Source organism: Photinus pyralis, unplaced genomic scaffold (assembly GCF_008802855.1).
Source record: "Photinus pyralis isolate 1611_PpyrPB1 unplaced genomic scaffold, Ppyr1.3 Ppyr1.4_LG1, whole genome shotgun sequence".
In the NCBI taxonomy this organism is placed as follows: Eukaryota; Metazoa; Arthropoda; class Insecta; order Coleoptera; family Lampyridae; genus Photinus; species Photinus pyralis.
The window spans coordinates 63,579,763-63,598,032 of record NW_022170249.1 but is presented as its reverse complement, the minus strand read 5'-3'; the positions used below and the strand labels follow the sequence as shown (position 1 = coordinate 63,598,032).

Genomic DNA, 18,270 nt, shown 5'->3' with positions numbered 1-18,270 from the left:
GGCTGCAAAGTTTTCTTAATTTGATCGTTTTTCAACGCAACCGGCTAAAGTCGTTTGTCTTAAACTCTTACACCTTCACCTTGAATCACATCAACAAAAACAGATAAGTTTTTTATTTGTTAAAAAATTGATAAATTTTTGACAATTACTTTTCTTTACAAATTTCATGAATTCTTCAATAAATTGGAGTTCTTTTCTCCAACCGCCTTTCTTCTTTGGATGAAGCATCTAGTTTTTTTCTTAACTCGGTGGTGTTGGTCCGAGCGTCAATCAGTTTTGCTCGATAAAAAAAGACTCCATGTTGTTGACTATTTGCCTTTTATTGAATAAGTAAAGTAAAGTATAAAAAAATGTACAAAACTACAAACTATAAACTTATTTTTTAGGTTTAACAAATTTGAGGAAGTCCTCTATATAGGCGACTTCTTTCTCCAGCCGCCGCTCTTCCTTCTTCGCCGTTTCCAGCTGCCGTTGTAGTTCGGTCGTCTTGTTCCTTGCATCCAAGAGCTTAGCCCGGTACACCGGCTCCATATTTTTTAATGTGCCGTATGTAGTAAGGGCTAGTTCCCTCGGTGTTTTAGGATGCAGCGACCCATCTTGCTGCGTCGGTGTTTCCGGGAAGTACCCCTCCTCCAGGTCGGATTCGACCATTACGACGACGTCTGCCAAATTCTTGCCCTTTCTTTTCTTGTCGCTAGGGGAGCGCGATGCGTTGTCATGACAGCGACTGCAATAAATAAAAAATAATCTATTACGAAGGAGTTCTATAAGTATTATGATATAAACTTACGGTCGTTTTTGGCCCGATGGCACAACAGGTTCCGCCGGAGGAGGAGGTGGCGGAGGAGGAGACAGCAAAATTGATGGTGGTAGCGACAGCTTTGGTGGTGGCGGCGGTACCCGTGTTGTTAGCGGCAGCTGTGGTGGTGGTGGTGTCGGCGACCGCTGGGGTTCCGTTAATTGCGGTGTCGGTATTATTCTGAAATTAGAGAATTTTATTATTAGCGAGTAGAAGAGAAAAACAACATTTTTTACTTACCGAGCTGGCTCGAATAAATAGTTTGTTGCGGGGTCCCCTTCCAGCTGCGCTAACAGTAGGTCCCAGTTCCAAATTCTCGCCCAAATGACCCGTGCTGTAAAAAGCAATTACTTTTTAACATAACGAAATAGAGGGGAGAAAATAATTAAAAAAAATCATAAATATTACTTACGTGATTGTCGAATTATCCGAATGTATTGTAATTACTTCATCCAATGGTTCCATTTGAGTTAATGCGCAACTTTGCCAGTTGTTGTTATTGATGTTGGTTGGCGGTTGTTGCACCAATGAAGTTGATGGCTTGGTTGTTTTTTTTTCCGCCTTATTGGTGGTGCAGGCTTGCGGTTTAATTAACATTGACGAAAGAATATTCACTTTGTTGATTTTCGGCTTTTTCATCTTTCTTGTAAGTGAAGAAGACATGACGTTATACCGAGCTCGATGCTAACTGATAATTAGTGGGGAAAAATTTTCAGTATATATTGTAAAATTGTTGTAATCGTTTGCGGAAAACTGGAGAGAGGTTGAGTTAATGAGTGAGAACGATAGATCGTATGATTCCGGGATGAACTTCCCCGCTTTGTTTAAGGTGCAGCTGCGCGTATTTGACCCTGAACACCTAGCCTATATAAGGTGACAAGTGTAGAGATTATTTGCATCTTCAAACCCCCCGCGGTGAGTATAGTGGTGCGAGTGCAACACCTCATCAGCACAAAAAGTGTCGATTGTGTGCGAGGGGTCTGTGAATGTTCAAGGATAACACTGATACTACTACTGTTTGCATATATTTTTAGAGAGAAAGAGATTTTTAGATATACAATTTCAGTGAAGACGGCAAGCACCTGGTGGCAGCGAACGAGGATTCCTGCTATTATAACAAACCTTTTTAAACTCCAACTGTAAGTAAAAAAAAATAAATAAAAAAAAATTTTTTTTTTAAATGGAACCGACGTCCGTTGCGAATCTTAGTAGTGAAATAGTTACGCTAACACGAAAAGCTATTGCATTATTAAAACATAAGCCCGAAATTTTGAGGCATATAAGGATAATAAGGGAAAATATTTCTTTGTTACAAAATGCTATTAATAATAACATCCATTTGAATAGTCACGTTGAAAATCCTATTAGATTAGAATCTAATCTTGGAACGTTGAAATTTTATTTGGCCAAATTACGGCAACAATTAAAAGATAATTCGCTTAAAAGAGGTTGTGGAATACCTGCCGCCGCCCCCTCTTCACACCCTCTAATTTGGCAGACTTTAAATTCTTGCTTTCAAGGTAGAATGCTTACTGGTATTATTGTGAATACGGTCTACAAAGATCCTTTTATTTTCTTGGATAAGGCATTTGACAAGCTTGCCCGAAAAATTAAACCGATGCTAAGAAAATCTATGCTTAAGGTAAACGTAGTGCTGGCCTGTGATTTTTTACATCCTCAAAATCTTAATGTGGATCTAAAAACGTTTGCCACAAGAAATAACGTTCTCGATGCAGGTAGTAATCTAAAAGAGTGGTATCAGACTCAGGTCATTGACAGATTGAGATCAAAGTTAGATTTGTTTCAGGAAGAGTTATCAAACTGGAGTTTAATTGAGGTTTTATATTTAAAAATAAACGTAAATAAATACGTTCCCATTCGAGTGGGAAGCTTTAGCACGTACGTAAGACTTCCTCCCTTTATAGCGCGTAAGAAAGCCATTATTAATGTTAAAAATAACGACAAGTATTGTTTTTTGTGGTCAATAGTCTCTGCTCTTTATCCAGCGCAACGTAATCCCGATAGACCTTCTAGTTATCCTCATTTCGATACCGTTTTGAATAGTGGTCCCATTACGTTTCCCATTCAACTAAACGATATAAAAAAATTCGAAAGATTGAATAATCTTGCCATTAATTTGTATTGCTTAGAAAAGAGAAAAGTCCTTCCTTTCATGTTGAGTGAAAATCGTGAAGCGCGGGCAAACGCAATCAATTTATTGGTATTATCTTCTAATAACAATAAGGCTCCAAAAAATCGTATTTGCCCAAAAAATACTAATTACTTTCACTTTGCGTGGATTAAAAATTTATCCCGTTTATTATCGTCACAATTATCCAATAGGGGACACGCAAAGTTTTTGTGTAATATTTGTTTAAATCATTTTTCATCGAATCGCCTACTGGAAAAGCACACGGTTCGTTGTCATGACATAAATAAATGTGCGGTAAGAGTACCTTCCGAATCGGAGAAAATTTTGAAATTCTCTCATTATTCTAATAAGGAAAAAGTTCCGTTCGCGATTTACGCAGATATTGAATGCCTTCTGGAGAATTGTGATACCGTTTGCGGTAGTGGGGAAAACACAAAACTATTTCAAAAGCACGTACCTTACAGCGTAGCTTTTTATCTCAAATGTGCATATGACAATTCATTATCGCGATTCTCGTTATACAGAGGCGCGGATTGTGTATCGTGGTTTGTAAACAATCTACACAACATCGCGCTCTGGGCTAATGCAATTATTAACAATCCCCTACCGATGGAAACATTGAGTGAAGCTCAAGAGGAAGATTTCAAAAACGCCACCCATTGTCATATTTGTGAGAAACCTTTTTTGGAAAATGAAATTCGTTGTAGGGATCATTGCCATTTCACTTCGCGGTATCGCTCTGCTTCGCACCAGTCCTGTAATGTAAACTACCAAAACAGTCACGCGATCCCTGTGGTCTTTCATAATCTCAGTGGGTACGATGCCCATTTCATTATCCGCGAACTTGCAACCGCTATACCTGGCCAAATAAAAGTTTTACTTTAAACAAAGAGAAGTATATCTCCTTTTCGAAACACGTGCAAGATACGAAGATTATTTTTAGATTTATAGATTCCTTTCGCTTTATGAGTAGTAGCATTGATAAGCTTGCGTCCTATTTAAGTAAGGACAAGAAAAATATAACGCGCTCGGAGTATGTCGGCGGTGAAGCCGAATTCGAGTTACTTACACGGAAAGGTGTATTCCCATATGAATACGTCGATTGCTTTGAAAAGTTAAATGAGCGCTGTTTACCTCCTAAAAATAACTTCTTCAGTTCATTGCGCGGTGAAGAAATTAGCGAAGATGATTACACTCATGCTTTAAATATATGGAACTCGTTTTCCATAGAGACTCTCGGACAATTTTCAGATTTGTATTTGAAAACTGACGTGTTGCTTTTGGCGGATATTTTTGAAAATTTTCGCAATACATGTCTACAGACTTATAAATTGGACCCTCTTCACTACTTTAGCGCCCCTGGTCTTGCATTCGACGCGATGTTGAAAATTACCGACGTTCAATTAGAGCTTTTAACTGACATAGATCAAGTAATGTTCATCGAAAGAGGAATTCGCGGTGGTATAACGCAATGTTCTACGAGATACGCGAAGGCTAATAATAAGTATATGAAGGAAGGTTACCGCCCCGAACTTGAATCGACCTACTTAATGTATTTTGATGTAAATTCTCTATATGGCGCCACAATGTGCGAATTTTTGCCGTACGGAGAGTTTTCCTTTGTAGATGAGGATTCATTTGAAACGTTAGATATATTGAACCACCCCGATAACGCAGAAATCGGCTACATTTTAGATTGTGATCTAAATTATCCCACGAATATCCACTCCTTTCATAAAGATCTTCCACTTGCGCCCGAACACCGAACTCCCCCCAATGGTAAATTTAAGAAATTACTTCTGACATTGTATTCAAAACAGAACTACGTTTTACATTACAGAAATTTAAAGCAGTACATAAAGCACGGATTACGACTCGATAAAATTAATCGCGTATTAAGATTTCGACAATCGCCTTGGTTAAAAAAGTATATCGATTTAAATACGCAAAAGCGACAAGAATCTACGAATGAATTCGATATCAATTTTTATAAACTAATGGTAAATTGTGTATTTGGTAAATTGATGGAGAACGTAAGGAAATATAAAGATGTGCATTTGGTAAACAAGTGGGGCGGTAGGTACGGCGCCGGTGCTTATATATCCAAACCAAACTTTAAAAGCTGTATGCTTTTCGATGACAATGAAGATCTAGCAATCATAGAAATGAATCGTTTGGAAGTACTGCTCAACAAACCCATTTATGCAGGCTTAACCGTATTAGATGTATCAAAAACTATTCTTTATGATTTTCATTACAATTTCGTTTTAAAAGAGTTCAAGGATCGCGCAAAACTATTATATACCGACACCGATAGTTTGATCTACTCATTTTCAGTTCCAGACATTTACGAATCCATAAGAGAAAACATCGATAAGTTTGATACGTCGAATTATAATCATAATAACGTTTTTGGCATACCCCTGGTTAATAAAAAAGTCCCCGGGCTGATGAAGGACGAGAACAATGGAAAAATAATGCTAGAGTTTGTAGGGCTTAGAGCGAAAATGTACTCTTATCTCGTGGACGGTAAGGTATTCAAGAGGTCCAAAGGTTCAACTTATGCCAGTATCCGGGAAATAACTTTGGAGGACTATAAAAACAGCATATTTAACAATGCGGTAGTAACACGGCCTCAATATTTAATAAAATCCCGAAAACATTTAGTATTCACGATCAAACAGAATAAGGTGGTTTTAAGTCCGTATGATGATAAACGACAAATTAGTTTAGATTGTATTAACACCCTCCCTTGGGGCTATAACTTTTCTACTTAACAGTGTGTTCCACAACCTCTTATTTAATCAATTTTGGTGTCTATCCTTTCCTTTTTGTAGGTGTGTGTTTTTACCCTATAAAGATGGCAAGCACTGGTGGCGGCGATCGAGGATTGGAACAAGAAATCCTTTTTGCGTCAAGCTCAATATACTTTGCACATTTGAAGAGTGTCGTTTTAAACACATCATCCTTTTCTATCGACACCTACTTTCTCATTAACAATATTTTACAGAATATTGTTATTCCAGATGAGTGTTTTAGATGGTGTGCTATAGCGAAAAATGTGTGTAAAGAAATGGTTAAATTACTATTTCACAAAAAGATCGAACTTGACTATCTAATGAATCATTATTCACGAGTAAACGGTGATCGTTTTGCTGATGTTCATACTCCTAGTGTATCAATGCATTTTGAAATGTTTATAGTAAATTTAAGAGGAAACAGTGTAGATAATGTAATTAGTAGTATTTATAAGGATAGTTCGCAAGTTATTAACGAAGCCATATGTACAGCTGCGGAGTATGCCAACTTCAATGCGCTGCAAATATTGATTGATGTTTGCCAGGAGGCGCACGTTAAAATAGATTTTAATCCACGTCAAAATAACTACCATCGCAAAATCTACGAGTGGCTATTGGAGAACATTAGGAGAGGCACACAAGATCATAACGCTCTGCTTGGTTGGAGGTGTGGTCCAGATAGCACTGTATGGCCCTCAACGTTGCTGAGTGATTATAAGAAAACGTACGATATGCTTGAAAAAATTATCAATAACGATAGCTTTACTAAAAAAAAAGAAAAATATGTTGTATGGTAATAGGAAAGCAAAATAAAAAAAGTACAAAAAAGCTTTTGTTTTCTTTATTTATTAATTTACAGCGAAAATTACAATACGATATTATCATTTTCTATCCAAGATTTTTCGTCCAGTCCCCACCACTTGACGTACACTTTATCTTTCTTACGTCGCAGCACCTTCTCCACCAAATAGATATCGGAATACTTAGCTTTTTGCAGTTCCTGCTCATAAAATCCTCCCAGTATCGGTTTTCCTTTCATGTCTTCCAACAAGTACGTCACGGGATTGGTTATTTGGACTTTTGCAATTTTAAACAGTTCACTGGACCAGTTCGGAGTATATCCCTTGGCGAACACACTCTTGTGCTTACTAATTCGAACTACATCGCCAACATTAAAACGATGTTTCTTGTTAAAGAGCTTGATGTGTCTGTAGGCCTTCAGCTGTGTATCGGCCTTTACTTCGATCGGCTTCATCCCCGTTGTTCGATTTTTACGATTATTATACTCGCTCGTGATTGATTCAATTGCATCAATCCATACATATTTTCCACGTAGACTAAACTGTCGGTATAAATAATTTTTGATCGTCCTAATTATTCTTTCGGCTATGGCAGCTTTTTTGTACTGTACGTGGAATAGTGATTAATGTGTTCTCGCGCCATCAATTTGTCAAATGATTTGTTATAGAATTCCTTCCCGGCATCGGTCTGTAGATTTTTCGGTCTCCGTCTGGTAGTTTTGAAAATATCCTGTATGGCTTTTGTCACCTCCTCACCCGTTTTAGTCTTCAATCCTCTCGTCCACAGATATTTTGAGAAACAATCGATAACTATCAGTATGTATTTGTAGCCTTTATTCTGTTTAGCGTAAGGTATAAATTCGGCCAAATCGGCTTGCCAAAGATCATCAAATCCCTTAATGATGGTACGTCTACGTGCGAAGTTTTTTCGTGCTGCTTTATGTAGCTCATTTACCACTTGCTGCATCCTCTATTAGTTTATGTAGGGTTGCTTTGACCGCCTTCAACTCTTCCTCTAGTGCCTCCACGTAATTGCGAAGACCGTCTACAGGTACTTTCGCAATCTGCATGTAATACATGAAGTATCCTCTATTTATGGCATCGCCATCGTCTACTGGATCGGCCACATTCATTAACCGGTTTCCGTTAAGATTCAGTCTTGTTGATAGGTAGTGTTGTAAGGTTAGGGCATCATGACGTTCAATAGGGTCGACAACATTACTTAGTCTCTTATTTTCCACATTTATCGTATCGTTGGTAATGGAAAATTTTGTCTTTAACAGTTTTCCAAATTGAGCATGGGTATGAGAACGTCCGAATTTATCCATGATGAATGTAAGCGGGGAAGACGGAAATGGGGTATTTATACTAGTTGAGATAAAAATCGCTGCGTAGGCTTTTGTATGTAACCCTCCTCGTACAGCTCTTCCACGATTGATATTATATCATTTTTTACTCCTGTGTTGCCTGCCATTTTTTCACCCCATAAAACCTCTAGGTCCCTAATCAATTCATGCACGCTATTCCAGTATTTGTATTCGATCGGTCGGTCGAGTTCCTTGAATAGAGTAATACCGCTTCCCGATTTCGCACGCCCCCTATTCGCCGCTTCCTCCTCCTTCAGGAGAGGCTTTATTATCAGCGTATACTTTTTGCTCTTATTGCCACGAATCTGTTCTGTGGGGTCGTAATTGCGCCGTGCGACATGAGTTGCTATTATTATCTGCTTATAGTTACTTCTATCCTGCTTGGATACTAGCGATTCATCCGGTTCATTCATGATGATAAGTTCGTATAGCCCCGCAGTACCTTTGTACCGGTTCCCGTTAATGACCAAATCTTCGTCATCTATCGTCACCTCAGTCTTGCCCATTCTCCACTTATCCGTTTCGACATTATAATGAATTCCAAAGGTGGTGTCAATTGCATTACTCGTATCTCTTATCATGCGCTCAACGTATATACGTGGTAGGTGTTTGTATTGTTCCAAAAAGGCTTGCGAACCTTGCATATCAAGTAATGATGCAGATGATTCTGATGCGATAGAGGACTCTTCTTCTTCTTCTTCCGGTTGATGCTCTCCTATCACTGTACTCTGTAGAAATGATGGCGCCTGTCTCAATGATGGAGTAGCCGTGGGATGAAAAGGTCTAACCATAGGACTAATATCAGTTGGCGGATATTTTTGAAAGTATGGAAGTCTAGCCAGCGGACTGATCTCGGTAAGGGAAGAGGGCCTACGTCTCACTCGCGTGTAATAAGGTATCGCAGGAGTCTTACGTTGTTGTGGTGACTTTCTTTTTACAGGAGATTGACGTTTTTTAGGGGGTGATGTAAATACTTCGTCCTCTGATGGCTCCTCCTTTTTCGTTTCTATAACCAATGATGACGGCGGTTCGATTTTCTTTACGATCTGAGCTAGCGGTTGAATTAGCGGTTTATACGTTCGTACAAATTCCACTTCTTTAATAAAACGATCCGCTTTGAGACGATTGTACTTTTGCTGTATCGCTTTACGCGCCTGAACTATTCGTCGTTTCAAGGCCATCTCCTTATTATCCATGATCAACGGAACAGGTAAACCGATATCAAATGAACAGATCAACTGGAACAGGGTCTGTTCCCCCCAATAAAGCTGTTAAGCTGTTCAGCGGTTAAAGCTGTTCAGCTGTTAGTTAAAGCCGTTCAGCTGTTAAGCTGTTAGAGGTATTAAAGCTGTTAAAAGCTGGTAAAGCTGTTAAAGCTGTTACAGTTGAACTGAACAATAAACATGTTTTCATGGTATTATATAGTGATCGAAGCCTTTCCTGAAACGACCGTTTTGCACATCCGCATCCTTATTTATCACCATAAACCCATACGGGGTTCGCCAGCTTTCCGAACACATCTCTCGAAACAGCTGCATGGTTATTATGGGTGCGACATGATCTTCATAAATATGTCGCAAATTCAAGTCGTCCTGTTCGAATAGGACAATTCAGTTGGCATTATCTCTAATCAATTGTTTAGGAATTTTAGAATACGTCTGACCCAAGTAGAAACAATCGATGGCGTTATGCCTGCCCATTGAAAAGTACGCTCTAATATTATCCTGTTTTTCACAAGCGATATCGTCAAAGATAAAAACCGAATTAGGTTTGGCAGCACTGGGCTCCATAATGTCCGCGTTCTTGTTGAATGTGAAGCAGCCAATATCCTTCATTGGTTGTAAAATTTCCCCCAAAACCCTATATTTGTCCTGATTCAGCGATTTGGAATAGACGTACACGTGTTTGAAGCGAAGACCATTAGGTTCAGTTAGCAGACTGAGCATCGTATTCGTTTTACCACAATTGGACGGTCCACAAATGAGACATCTTACGCTGTTTGGAAGTAATACGCCATGGGTTTTTTTGTGGTCCACATTTGGCGTCGTGTCGAGATTTTGAACGAGCAGCTTTTGCTTCTGAATCACTACCTTCATTTTGGGGTCGCGGTTGAAATAAGACTACGAACATTTTTTATCATTACATTTTATTTATACATTTAATAAATAAATACAAATCATAGTTTCTTCACTTCCCCGGTCAGAGGATTGTATTGAATTAGTGCGTCGTGCAGGATCAGACAATAGGCAACCGTTCCCGCCTCGAAGGCCTCCATTGACTCCATTTCCAACTTAACATCTACCGCCGAATGCTTCAGAGATTCGTTTTGCTTTGAACAGTCCAGCACGAAGATGGGACAACTTTTAAAATACAAATAGTCAAAGAGGGCGTCTTGATGCTCATCTTTCGAGTAATAATCGCGCCGAAAGTTTAAATAGTTTTGATATGCAATGATGTACTTGTTGGCATTAAAATCTAAATGCATCGCTTCGTACGGATAACTTTCCGAGTTGAGATGCAGTTTTAAATTTCGAATATTGATGTTATCGAAATTGGCCGCTCTTGCTTCGTGTGAAAACTTTTTACCGCTTCGTTGAAATGCCACAATTATCCATCGTGGTTTCTCTAGTTGAGTTGAAGTTTTGATTGGCCATATATCCGACTGTGCCTGTTTTAAAGCGGGCAATTCGTACAGTTCCCATTGACGAAATGGCATTGTGATTATAGCATCCTTATTGACGCGTTCGTATAGGCTAATTTTGGCGCTATCACTAACGGTCACGTGAGGGACTTTCCATTGAATTTTTGTTAATGTTATTGATGCATCGTCGGCGGTACCGATGTAGCAATTGGCATCGCTTCTAGCACGAATTAATACCAATTCTTGTCGCATGTTTACGATAACCTGTCGATAGTCCTCCATGCATCCGAATATGTGTTTCAGCGGAATGCAAACAGCGAAATGCTTCTCCTTGTTGCTCTTATTGAAATCTACTTGAAGGGATTCATCGGTGGGTGACCACCCCAAGTGTTTGAGACCTTTGCTTTCAGTAGACGTATACGATACGTATCCCTTCAGTGAGGATGTAATACCAGGATTCCTGCATACATCCACTTTCTGACCACCCAACTCATAGCGGATTTCTTCGAAAAGGAATGGCGCGAAATTGTTTGTTAGGTTGCATGTCTTTACGATGGCGCCCTCTCCTTCCGGTTGACTCCATTCAATTTTTCCTTCCAAGTACAAAAAACTGTCGTAGGTGGCGCTTATCAGCTCTTGATTTTGAATTAATATTCGTATTTCACTGGAAAGTCCGTAATCCGAAGATCCTCCGTATGGAAGATAGGTGTGAATATCGGATTTAACAATCGTTTCGTCAAAGTGTACGCTTTGAAAGACGTTTAACGAGTCTGCTGCCGCCGCCATTTTGCACTTTCAGGCCAATGGATTCCAAGAAAGATTTTTTCTACTGGCGTTAACGTGCCCGGGTTCTGTCTCGATTGAGAATAACTCGATTTCCGGTCACCTTGTTTATTTATAGCGTTGAGGAAGGATGGCAATGGACCTTGATTAATACGTAACCCCATATTCTTTTAACTCTAATCGTACTGTAAACGGTTCACTTTCCCCGAAATCGATCGGTTCACCCTTTTGATTCGTCAACTTTATAGTTATATTGCTAATTCTACTGGTATTTACTTCCAGATATTGAGTATTACTAGGAATTTTATCTAAGCGGTAACCTGGTGGAACGGAAACGTCTATTTCGTAAAGGACCTTAGCGCGATTTCCGTTTCGATAGGATCCCGTAATGAGATTGCACTCTATGTGAATGTTAGTGTGCTTAATGATTTGAATATCTAAAGCAGATGTATGTAGAACGTTCGCTTCCAATATCCTCGATTCAAAACCGAGCATGCGCCCTATGCAGTCTCTTGGAGTGAAATCTATATCAAATTCGCAATTAAGTTCGCACTTGAGCGTATTGTTATTTGCACGTAGACTAAAGCGACTTGTAGGAATGTGAGCTTTTATATACTCGCTTATCTCTTCCAATTTGTAAGCACCATGCGGAATTGTTATTGCCTTGGAGTATATTGAGCTATTTGAATCAGTTTTATAGTAAAACTTATCGTTTCCCGCGTGAATGTTTCTTATGCTGTTACAGCCATAAAACCCCACCATCCCGATAACGTACATTTTCCCCGAAGGAAGTTCAATAGGTGGATAGAAATCGTGACTCGCCGTATTTCCAACACCCTCTATGCTGAACGTCGTCGACATGATTACCGCTACTGCTCGCTTAGTCAGTGTTGCTGTTATTTATACAGAAATTTTAAGCACAGATGGCCGCAATTCGTTGTACCAAATTGTTGCTCTTGTCCGTAATTATAATAGATTTTACAGTCGCGGAAATACTCGATCACTTCTCGTGGTGGTGGAATATTACCGAAACTATCATAGTACCAAACTCGTCTACCACGTTTTTTGTACGAGACCCAATGAGTACCACGCCCCCTTTGACTGTCTAAATTAATAACCCCGGATTCATTTTTCCATGGCGATATAGGCATATTATCTCGCATAAACACATCCCTAAAGTATGGTACACACCCTTTTGCGTGCTTACGTAGATCTAAATCTGTTAACGGCCGCTTAGGCAATTTTTTGAAGTTTTTTTTTTTTAAATGCAACGCCAAACTGCCTCCCGATTTGTAAGGTTTCAAGTACAGCGCATTGCCACTTTTATTTCCTATAGCGATCGATTCCATCGTGCGATTATGGCGTGAAGTTTCATCTTGAATTTTACGTGCGTCACGAGATGCATTAACTGCTTTAGCAATGCCTGCCGCGCCGCCGGCTAAAGCTCCCACTGCCGATAAACCGGAGAATAGGGGTATCAAAAATGGTAAAAACCCACCCTGTTTTGGTATGGGAATAACTCTAGGTACGCTTACATTTTTCCTACCACCTAAATTTTTTATGGCCATATTTGCTGCAGTAACAGCTGACTTTATCACATCCGCGGTATTGCCGCTTTTCCTCATTTTCTTAGCAATCGTCCTGCGCAAGTTCAATAAACTACTCTTCTTCTTATTCTTCTTCACTCCCATCCCCAACTTTCGTTTTACCTTCATGATGGTGCCCACTGTAAGAGCCGCTGCTCGTTCCCCTAACTTCGTGTCGGAAGCTTTTAACCGTTCCCAAGCTTTCCGCTCTAGAACCCGATCTGCTCGATGTCGACCTTCCAAGTCTTGGTTATCCCTATAGCTAATGTCGTGCTCTTTACACTGGGCGTCTAGTGGGTTTATGCCGGGATCACCTCGCTTTAGTCTTTTGTCTAGTTTAGTACCAGGACCGCAGTATTGATATCCGGGAAGATGTAGTTCAACTGGAAGTTTGTTTATGAGAGTATTAACCAAGCCCCTCCCATCCGTACACTTCCGCTTCCGATTCAACATTATTGGCATGATACAATGCGGTGGCATATTTATAGGGAAATCTAGGCACAATGAAAATACTAAACTGCAGTAACCGTTTATTGAGGAGGTTGATATATGTGATACATTAAATAAGTAGGTCTATAGTGTAATATTTCCATCATGCACACTGTATTGTGAGAATTTACATTATTCTTATAGTTTAGCACATCTTCAATATCGCGATAGATGAAGTCGTCATCGTCCTCCTCATCGTCGTCACCAAACTCCATTTTACGAAAGTGACGGTAGTTAATCACCTGTTCGATAAAATCTTGATAGAAACAGGACAGAGCGTATGATTCCAGTAAATCAAATCGATAGTTGATTATATTTTTCAAATTAAACAGTTCTTCAATATCGTTCTTTCCCATCGTGCAATATTGAGAGCTGCTGTTGCCACATTGTATTCTTACACTCTTCAACATTTTTTCAGTAGTCCCTTTCACTGACAGGTATAGTAGATGGTGATATTACTATTAAGTGTATCCGAACTTTGATCTCGTTCGACATCTTTCTCTTCGTTCACATTCGACCAATCTATCCATCTTTCGATCTCTTGTGATCGGAAAAATTTCATTTCGAGATATGTTTGCCATTTTAAAAGTGTCACCCAATCTTCCCTTTTCATGAGCATAACACTGCCGCATGCGATGCGAAGGATTGGTTCAAGGTTAAGGTGTGTACTGTAGCCGATTTCAATGTATTTTGAATTATCTAAGCTGTCGAAGAGGGTGTAAGAGGTACAATCGATTAAGTGTTCCTCAATCGCTTTGCTATGCATATTTTCAACTTGAGAAGGTGATGGTGGCGTTGATCCATATCCATTATCACTACAACACCAACACGAGCACGTGAAATAGTTACTATTACAGCTATTTTTCGTCGCCATGGATGATAGTTTCTTTAGTGTATTCATGAGAGAGCGAAGTACACAACGACGATCACCCCACAACTGAAGTATTTTTTTCATGGGACATTCATTTTATTTCGAAATGAAAAGACAATTATCTATAATATTATGTTTTATTTACACAACAACAACAACAACACTAATCTATTGTTTACATAAATTTTAAATTGGTAGTTTTTCCCGCTGATCCGACGCTTTCGATGAATACATCCCTAGTCTTCAAGGACTCTTTGAGGACGTTCAGGCGATCGCCTTCCTTGAAGTATTCATAGAATCGTAATGGCAGCACACATTTAAAATTTTCAGTTTCCAATACTATTCGATCACCATATTTTGTATTCATGGTGTCGGCATTCACAATTCTAAACTTCTCCCCCACTTCCAAGTCCTTGACATTTTTGAATACTTTACAGAATGTACTGTTGTTTAGTGCGTTAAGATCCATTTTAACTGTTTCAATAACACCACTGGACTGATTGAAACCATCGCTACCTCTCACCCTTATATTTCCAACTCGTGACCTTGAAATCTACCGCGATACACTGCCGAACGATGATCCGCTTGTAATACTGGAGAAATTATTGCATGATATTGCTCGATTCTACGTCGGAATCGAACTCTATCGACTGCTACAGTTTCCCATGGACCTTTCCTTGCTGCCCAATAAGCAAAATGCCACGTCACCATTACATATGCTCTATTATTGAATTCATTGAATTTAACACTCTTCACCGGATTCTGAAGATTCATCCTTCCACGCTTGCAACTGTTCACTAAACTGCTCCAACTTTGCATCCCTTAGTTTCCGGATAATGCACTCGTCACATATTTTATAACTTAAGTAACTGTCACATATTGCCTCTCCTAGCTCATACTTGGCTGCAATAGCTTGGCACTCCTCTGGGCTGTATTCACCGCGTCCATATATCGCCTCGTGCTCTGCATCAAATGCTAATGCAGAAAAATGCTGCTTAAGACGTCTCACGGCCGTCACGAAATCGGTAGCTTTGGCCCATGATTCCTCAGCATATGCCATCCACGACATCTTTAATACATGTACACCTTGTAACGAACATATAGATGCTTATATAAGCGTCAATCCCCACCACCAGTCATATTTAGAATATAGTGTGATTTAGAATCGGCCGTACACTACCATCGACAAGGCCCTCGACTCAGGCGCAAACCAAATTACTTTAGCTCGGACGCAAACCTCCGATACTTTATCTCGAACGCAAACCTCGACCCCTTGACGTTAGCACTGGCGCAAACCTCGACCCCCTTGACCTTAGCACAGGGGCAAACCTCCGATACTTTATCTCGAACGCAAACCTCGACCCCTTGACGTTAGCACTGGCGCAAACCTCGCCAGCAGAGTTACAAACCTAGTTACTTTTCTAGTGACTTTCTCGCGTCTAATGACTTTTTGATTTAGAATCGGCCCCTATATCACTAGCAGAGTTTCAAACCTCTCTAGTGACGCAGAGTTTCAAACCTTGTTACTTTTCTAGTGACTGTTAGCAGAGTTTCAAACCTCTCGTGACCTTCTAGTGACTTTGAGCAGAGTTTCAAACCTAGTTACTTTTCTAGTGACTTTTTTCACATCTAGTGACTTTTCTAGTGACTTTTTGAGTTAGAATCGGCCTTATATCACTACTCAAGGAATATATTTTTTTGATAATTTTACGTAAATGCGAAATCATTTAAATTTTTTTCAAGCTTCACTAAAAATTGTGTACCGATGTTTCTTAGAAAAACGATTTCGCATTCACGAATTGTTAACGATCAATATTAATACATTTTTTTCAATTTATAGATTAGCTCTTCACGAATAAAATTCTGCGCAACAGAATAGGTACTATCAAAAATGGACAGGTATAGAAAAATAATGTTTGTACATTTAATTATTTTTTTCTCTTTTTCAGTTCCACTTAAAGAGACGACCGCGACGTTACGAAGAATTTTCACCTGCGAAGATAATTATTAATCGTTATTTGAAATGTAAAATCAAATTTCGAATTTTTTTACTCTTCAATTTGTAAATAGATGCGTTCAAATATAATATGTAATTTTGTGAAATGTGCTGTTTCCAATCTCCAGAAACCAAACTTATGATTCAAAGGATATCTGAGTGTGATCAAGTAGTTAAAATACATGCAAAAGTTTTATGGAAATTGGAGATTCCCGTTGGGACTTCAAAAATTAATATCAGTTAAAAATTGTAGTAGTTTTTAAACGAACACAAGTTGAAAGTAGTGTGACGCAAATAATCATTCGTAAAATATCGAGCACGAATCGCGATTATATTTTAAACTGAATTGGAAAAATTTTTCACGGAAAATTATCATTGAACATTTCCAGGAATTTATAAAACAAATGTTAATAGCGTGACTTGGACACTTCTTTACATACTGAAACGGAAAGTTAATTTTTAGGAAACGTCATGAATCACAGCAAACGGTGAAATACATTATTGCCGGTTGCTTAATTTTAGCACCAACAGGCTATTTAAATTAATAAACAACAATATTATAAAAATATAATAATAAGAATGCTACGGATCATTACGAATCTTAGACAAATAAAAAAGATATCAAAATTTAAAAATCTTATGAGAAATAGGTGCAGATTTGGAAACAAAAACTCACATATCTGTAACCATTTGATAAAAATTTTTGTAGTAAATTCCTCTAATCAAAATAAACATAATGAAAGTACAAACATTCGTATTGTCCCGAATATACATAACATCCCAAAACTGAAGACACAAACGTAAAATACCACCTTTTTGGCGGTATTAATGCGAAATATGCTCAATCTAGCGTAGACTTAAAATGCGAAGCATTTTTACAAACCTATATGATGAGATTGACTAAAAAGAGACTATCGACATATTGTTGCTTTATTGAGTCAAATAAAAAAAACAAAAATTAATTTAATAAAAAATAGTTACAAAAAGCATTAAAAAAATAAAAATTAAAAGCAAATTAAAAAAAAAATTCTATACGGTAAACAACAAAAAAAGGCGTACGTTAATTAAACGGCGCCGATAGGTCCGTAAGGACCTATCTAGTTTAATATAATAATCTAGTCAACCTGTTTCTGTAATAAGTTAGAAAGTGGTTTGAAAATCTACTCCGAGGTATCAATAGCAAATTTGACGTCAAATTAGTGTTAAAATAATGTCCAAGTCAAACATAACAGGTACCAGTTTATACGTTGTTTTCATTGCATTTGAAAACCATACGTCGATTATAGCAAAAGAACTTTATGTCTTTAATGACATTTTTTAGATTTGTTGATGCGTACCGAATCGTTCATCTCTTATGGTTTTACGGACCTCAATGATAATTTATTTAAAAGTGTACTGATAGCTAGTTAGTCCCAAAAAAATTAGGTGATAAGACGACCAAAATAAACCTTTTTTTTTTCAAACAAACCGAGAATCAAACATTTTTTTAGAAGCTACCCTTAAACAAGTATAAATTGTGCACAAGTATTGTGCAGGTAAAGCGAGAGGTAAATCAAATCTTTTATTGAAAGTTTTTACAACATTGGTGCGCCGAAGGGAGTATATTTTATATGTTCAAAAAAGAATTTGTTTAGAGTAGGCTTCGTATGGTCACGGTCCCGGGTCGCATGTATGGTGCCTAGTTTTTAATGTCAGATTGACTATAATCAGAATACTTTTAACGTTTTAACGCTCAAATAAATCATTTAGAGCCGGTTTTTCAGGTTCATTTACTTGTTACGTAATATAGCCAAAATACGACAAAACACAAAGTTGCGATTGCACTTACTAACGTTTACTTATTTAAAACGGCATTGCAATAAATAATTCATAAAAGGGGGGAGGAGTCCTTAAAGTATAAGAATTGAAAAACCGCCTGGGACACTTCCAAGGTTAGACTGAAAATTGTATATCAAACAACACGCAAAAAATAACATTTCAGTTGTTTA

General features: G+C 38.4%; 4 protein-coding genes across 4 annotated transcripts; 1 reads left to right on the top strand and 3 right to left on the bottom strand.

The window, feature by feature from the left end:
• Positions 1–279: 279 nt before the first annotated feature.
• LOC116165805 (arp2/3 complex-activating protein rickA-like) lies at positions 280–1,438 on the bottom strand. The gene is made up of 4 exons (XM_031480499.1): positions 1,282–1,438; positions 1,040–1,133; positions 791–979; positions 280–727 (listed from the first exon to the last, which is right to left on the bottom strand). Exons 1-4 carry the CDS (start codon positions 1,436–1,438, stop codon positions 376–378), a joined length of 792 nt encoding a protein of 263 aa, XP_031336359.1. The 3' UTR covers positions 280–375.
• A 2,478-nt stretch (positions 1,439–3,916) lies between these two features.
• On the top strand, positions 3,917–5,728 carry LOC116165800. Its single transcript, XM_031480486.1, has one exon. It carries the CDS (start codon positions 3,917–3,919, stop codon positions 5,726–5,728), a length of 1,812 nt encoding a protein of 603 aa, XP_031336346.1.
• Positions 5,729–6,614: 886 nt separating this feature from the next.
• Positions 6,615–7,682, bottom strand: LOC116165790. The gene is made up of 2 exons (XM_031480474.1): positions 7,512–7,682; positions 6,615–7,154 (listed from the first exon to the last, which is right to left on the bottom strand). Exons 1-2 carry the CDS (start codon positions 7,680–7,682, stop codon positions 6,615–6,617), a joined length of 711 nt encoding a protein of 236 aa, XP_031336334.1.
• Positions 7,683–10,092: 2,410 nt separating this feature from the next.
• Positions 10,093–11,343, bottom strand: LOC116165780. Its single transcript, XM_031480462.1, has one exon. It carries the CDS (start codon positions 11,341–11,343, stop codon positions 10,093–10,095), a length of 1,251 nt encoding a protein of 416 aa, XP_031336322.1.
• Between the last annotated feature and the right edge of the window lie 6,927 nt (positions 11,344–18,270).

Coding starts and splice junctions, on each gene's coding strand:
- LOC116165790 (XM_031480474.1), bottom strand. CDS start 7,682: ATGAATGTGGCCGATCCAGTAGACGATGGCGATGCCATAAATAGAGGA. Junction 7,155..7,511: donor ATAAACTAATAGAGGATGCA/GCAAGTGGTAAA, acceptor TTCCACGTACAG/TACAAAAAAGCTGCCATAGC.
- LOC116165780 (XM_031480462.1), bottom strand. CDS start 11,343: ATGGCGGCGGCAGCAGACTCGTTAAACGTCTTTCAAAGCGTACACTTT.
- LOC116165805 (XM_031480499.1), bottom strand. CDS start 1,438: ATGAAAAAGCCGAAAATCAACAAAGTGAATATTCTTTCGTCAATGTTA. Junction 1,134..1,281: donor CAATAACAACAACTGGCAAA/GTTGCGCATTAA, acceptor TGCTTTTTACAG/CACGGGTCATTTGGGCGAGA. Junction 980..1,039: donor TATTTATTCGAGCCAGCTCG/GTAAGTAAAAAA, acceptor CTCTAATTTCAG/AATAATACCGACACCGCAAT.
- LOC116165800 (XM_031480486.1), top strand. CDS start 3,917: ATGAGTAGTAGCATTGATAAGCTTGCGTCCTATTTAAGTAAGGACAAG.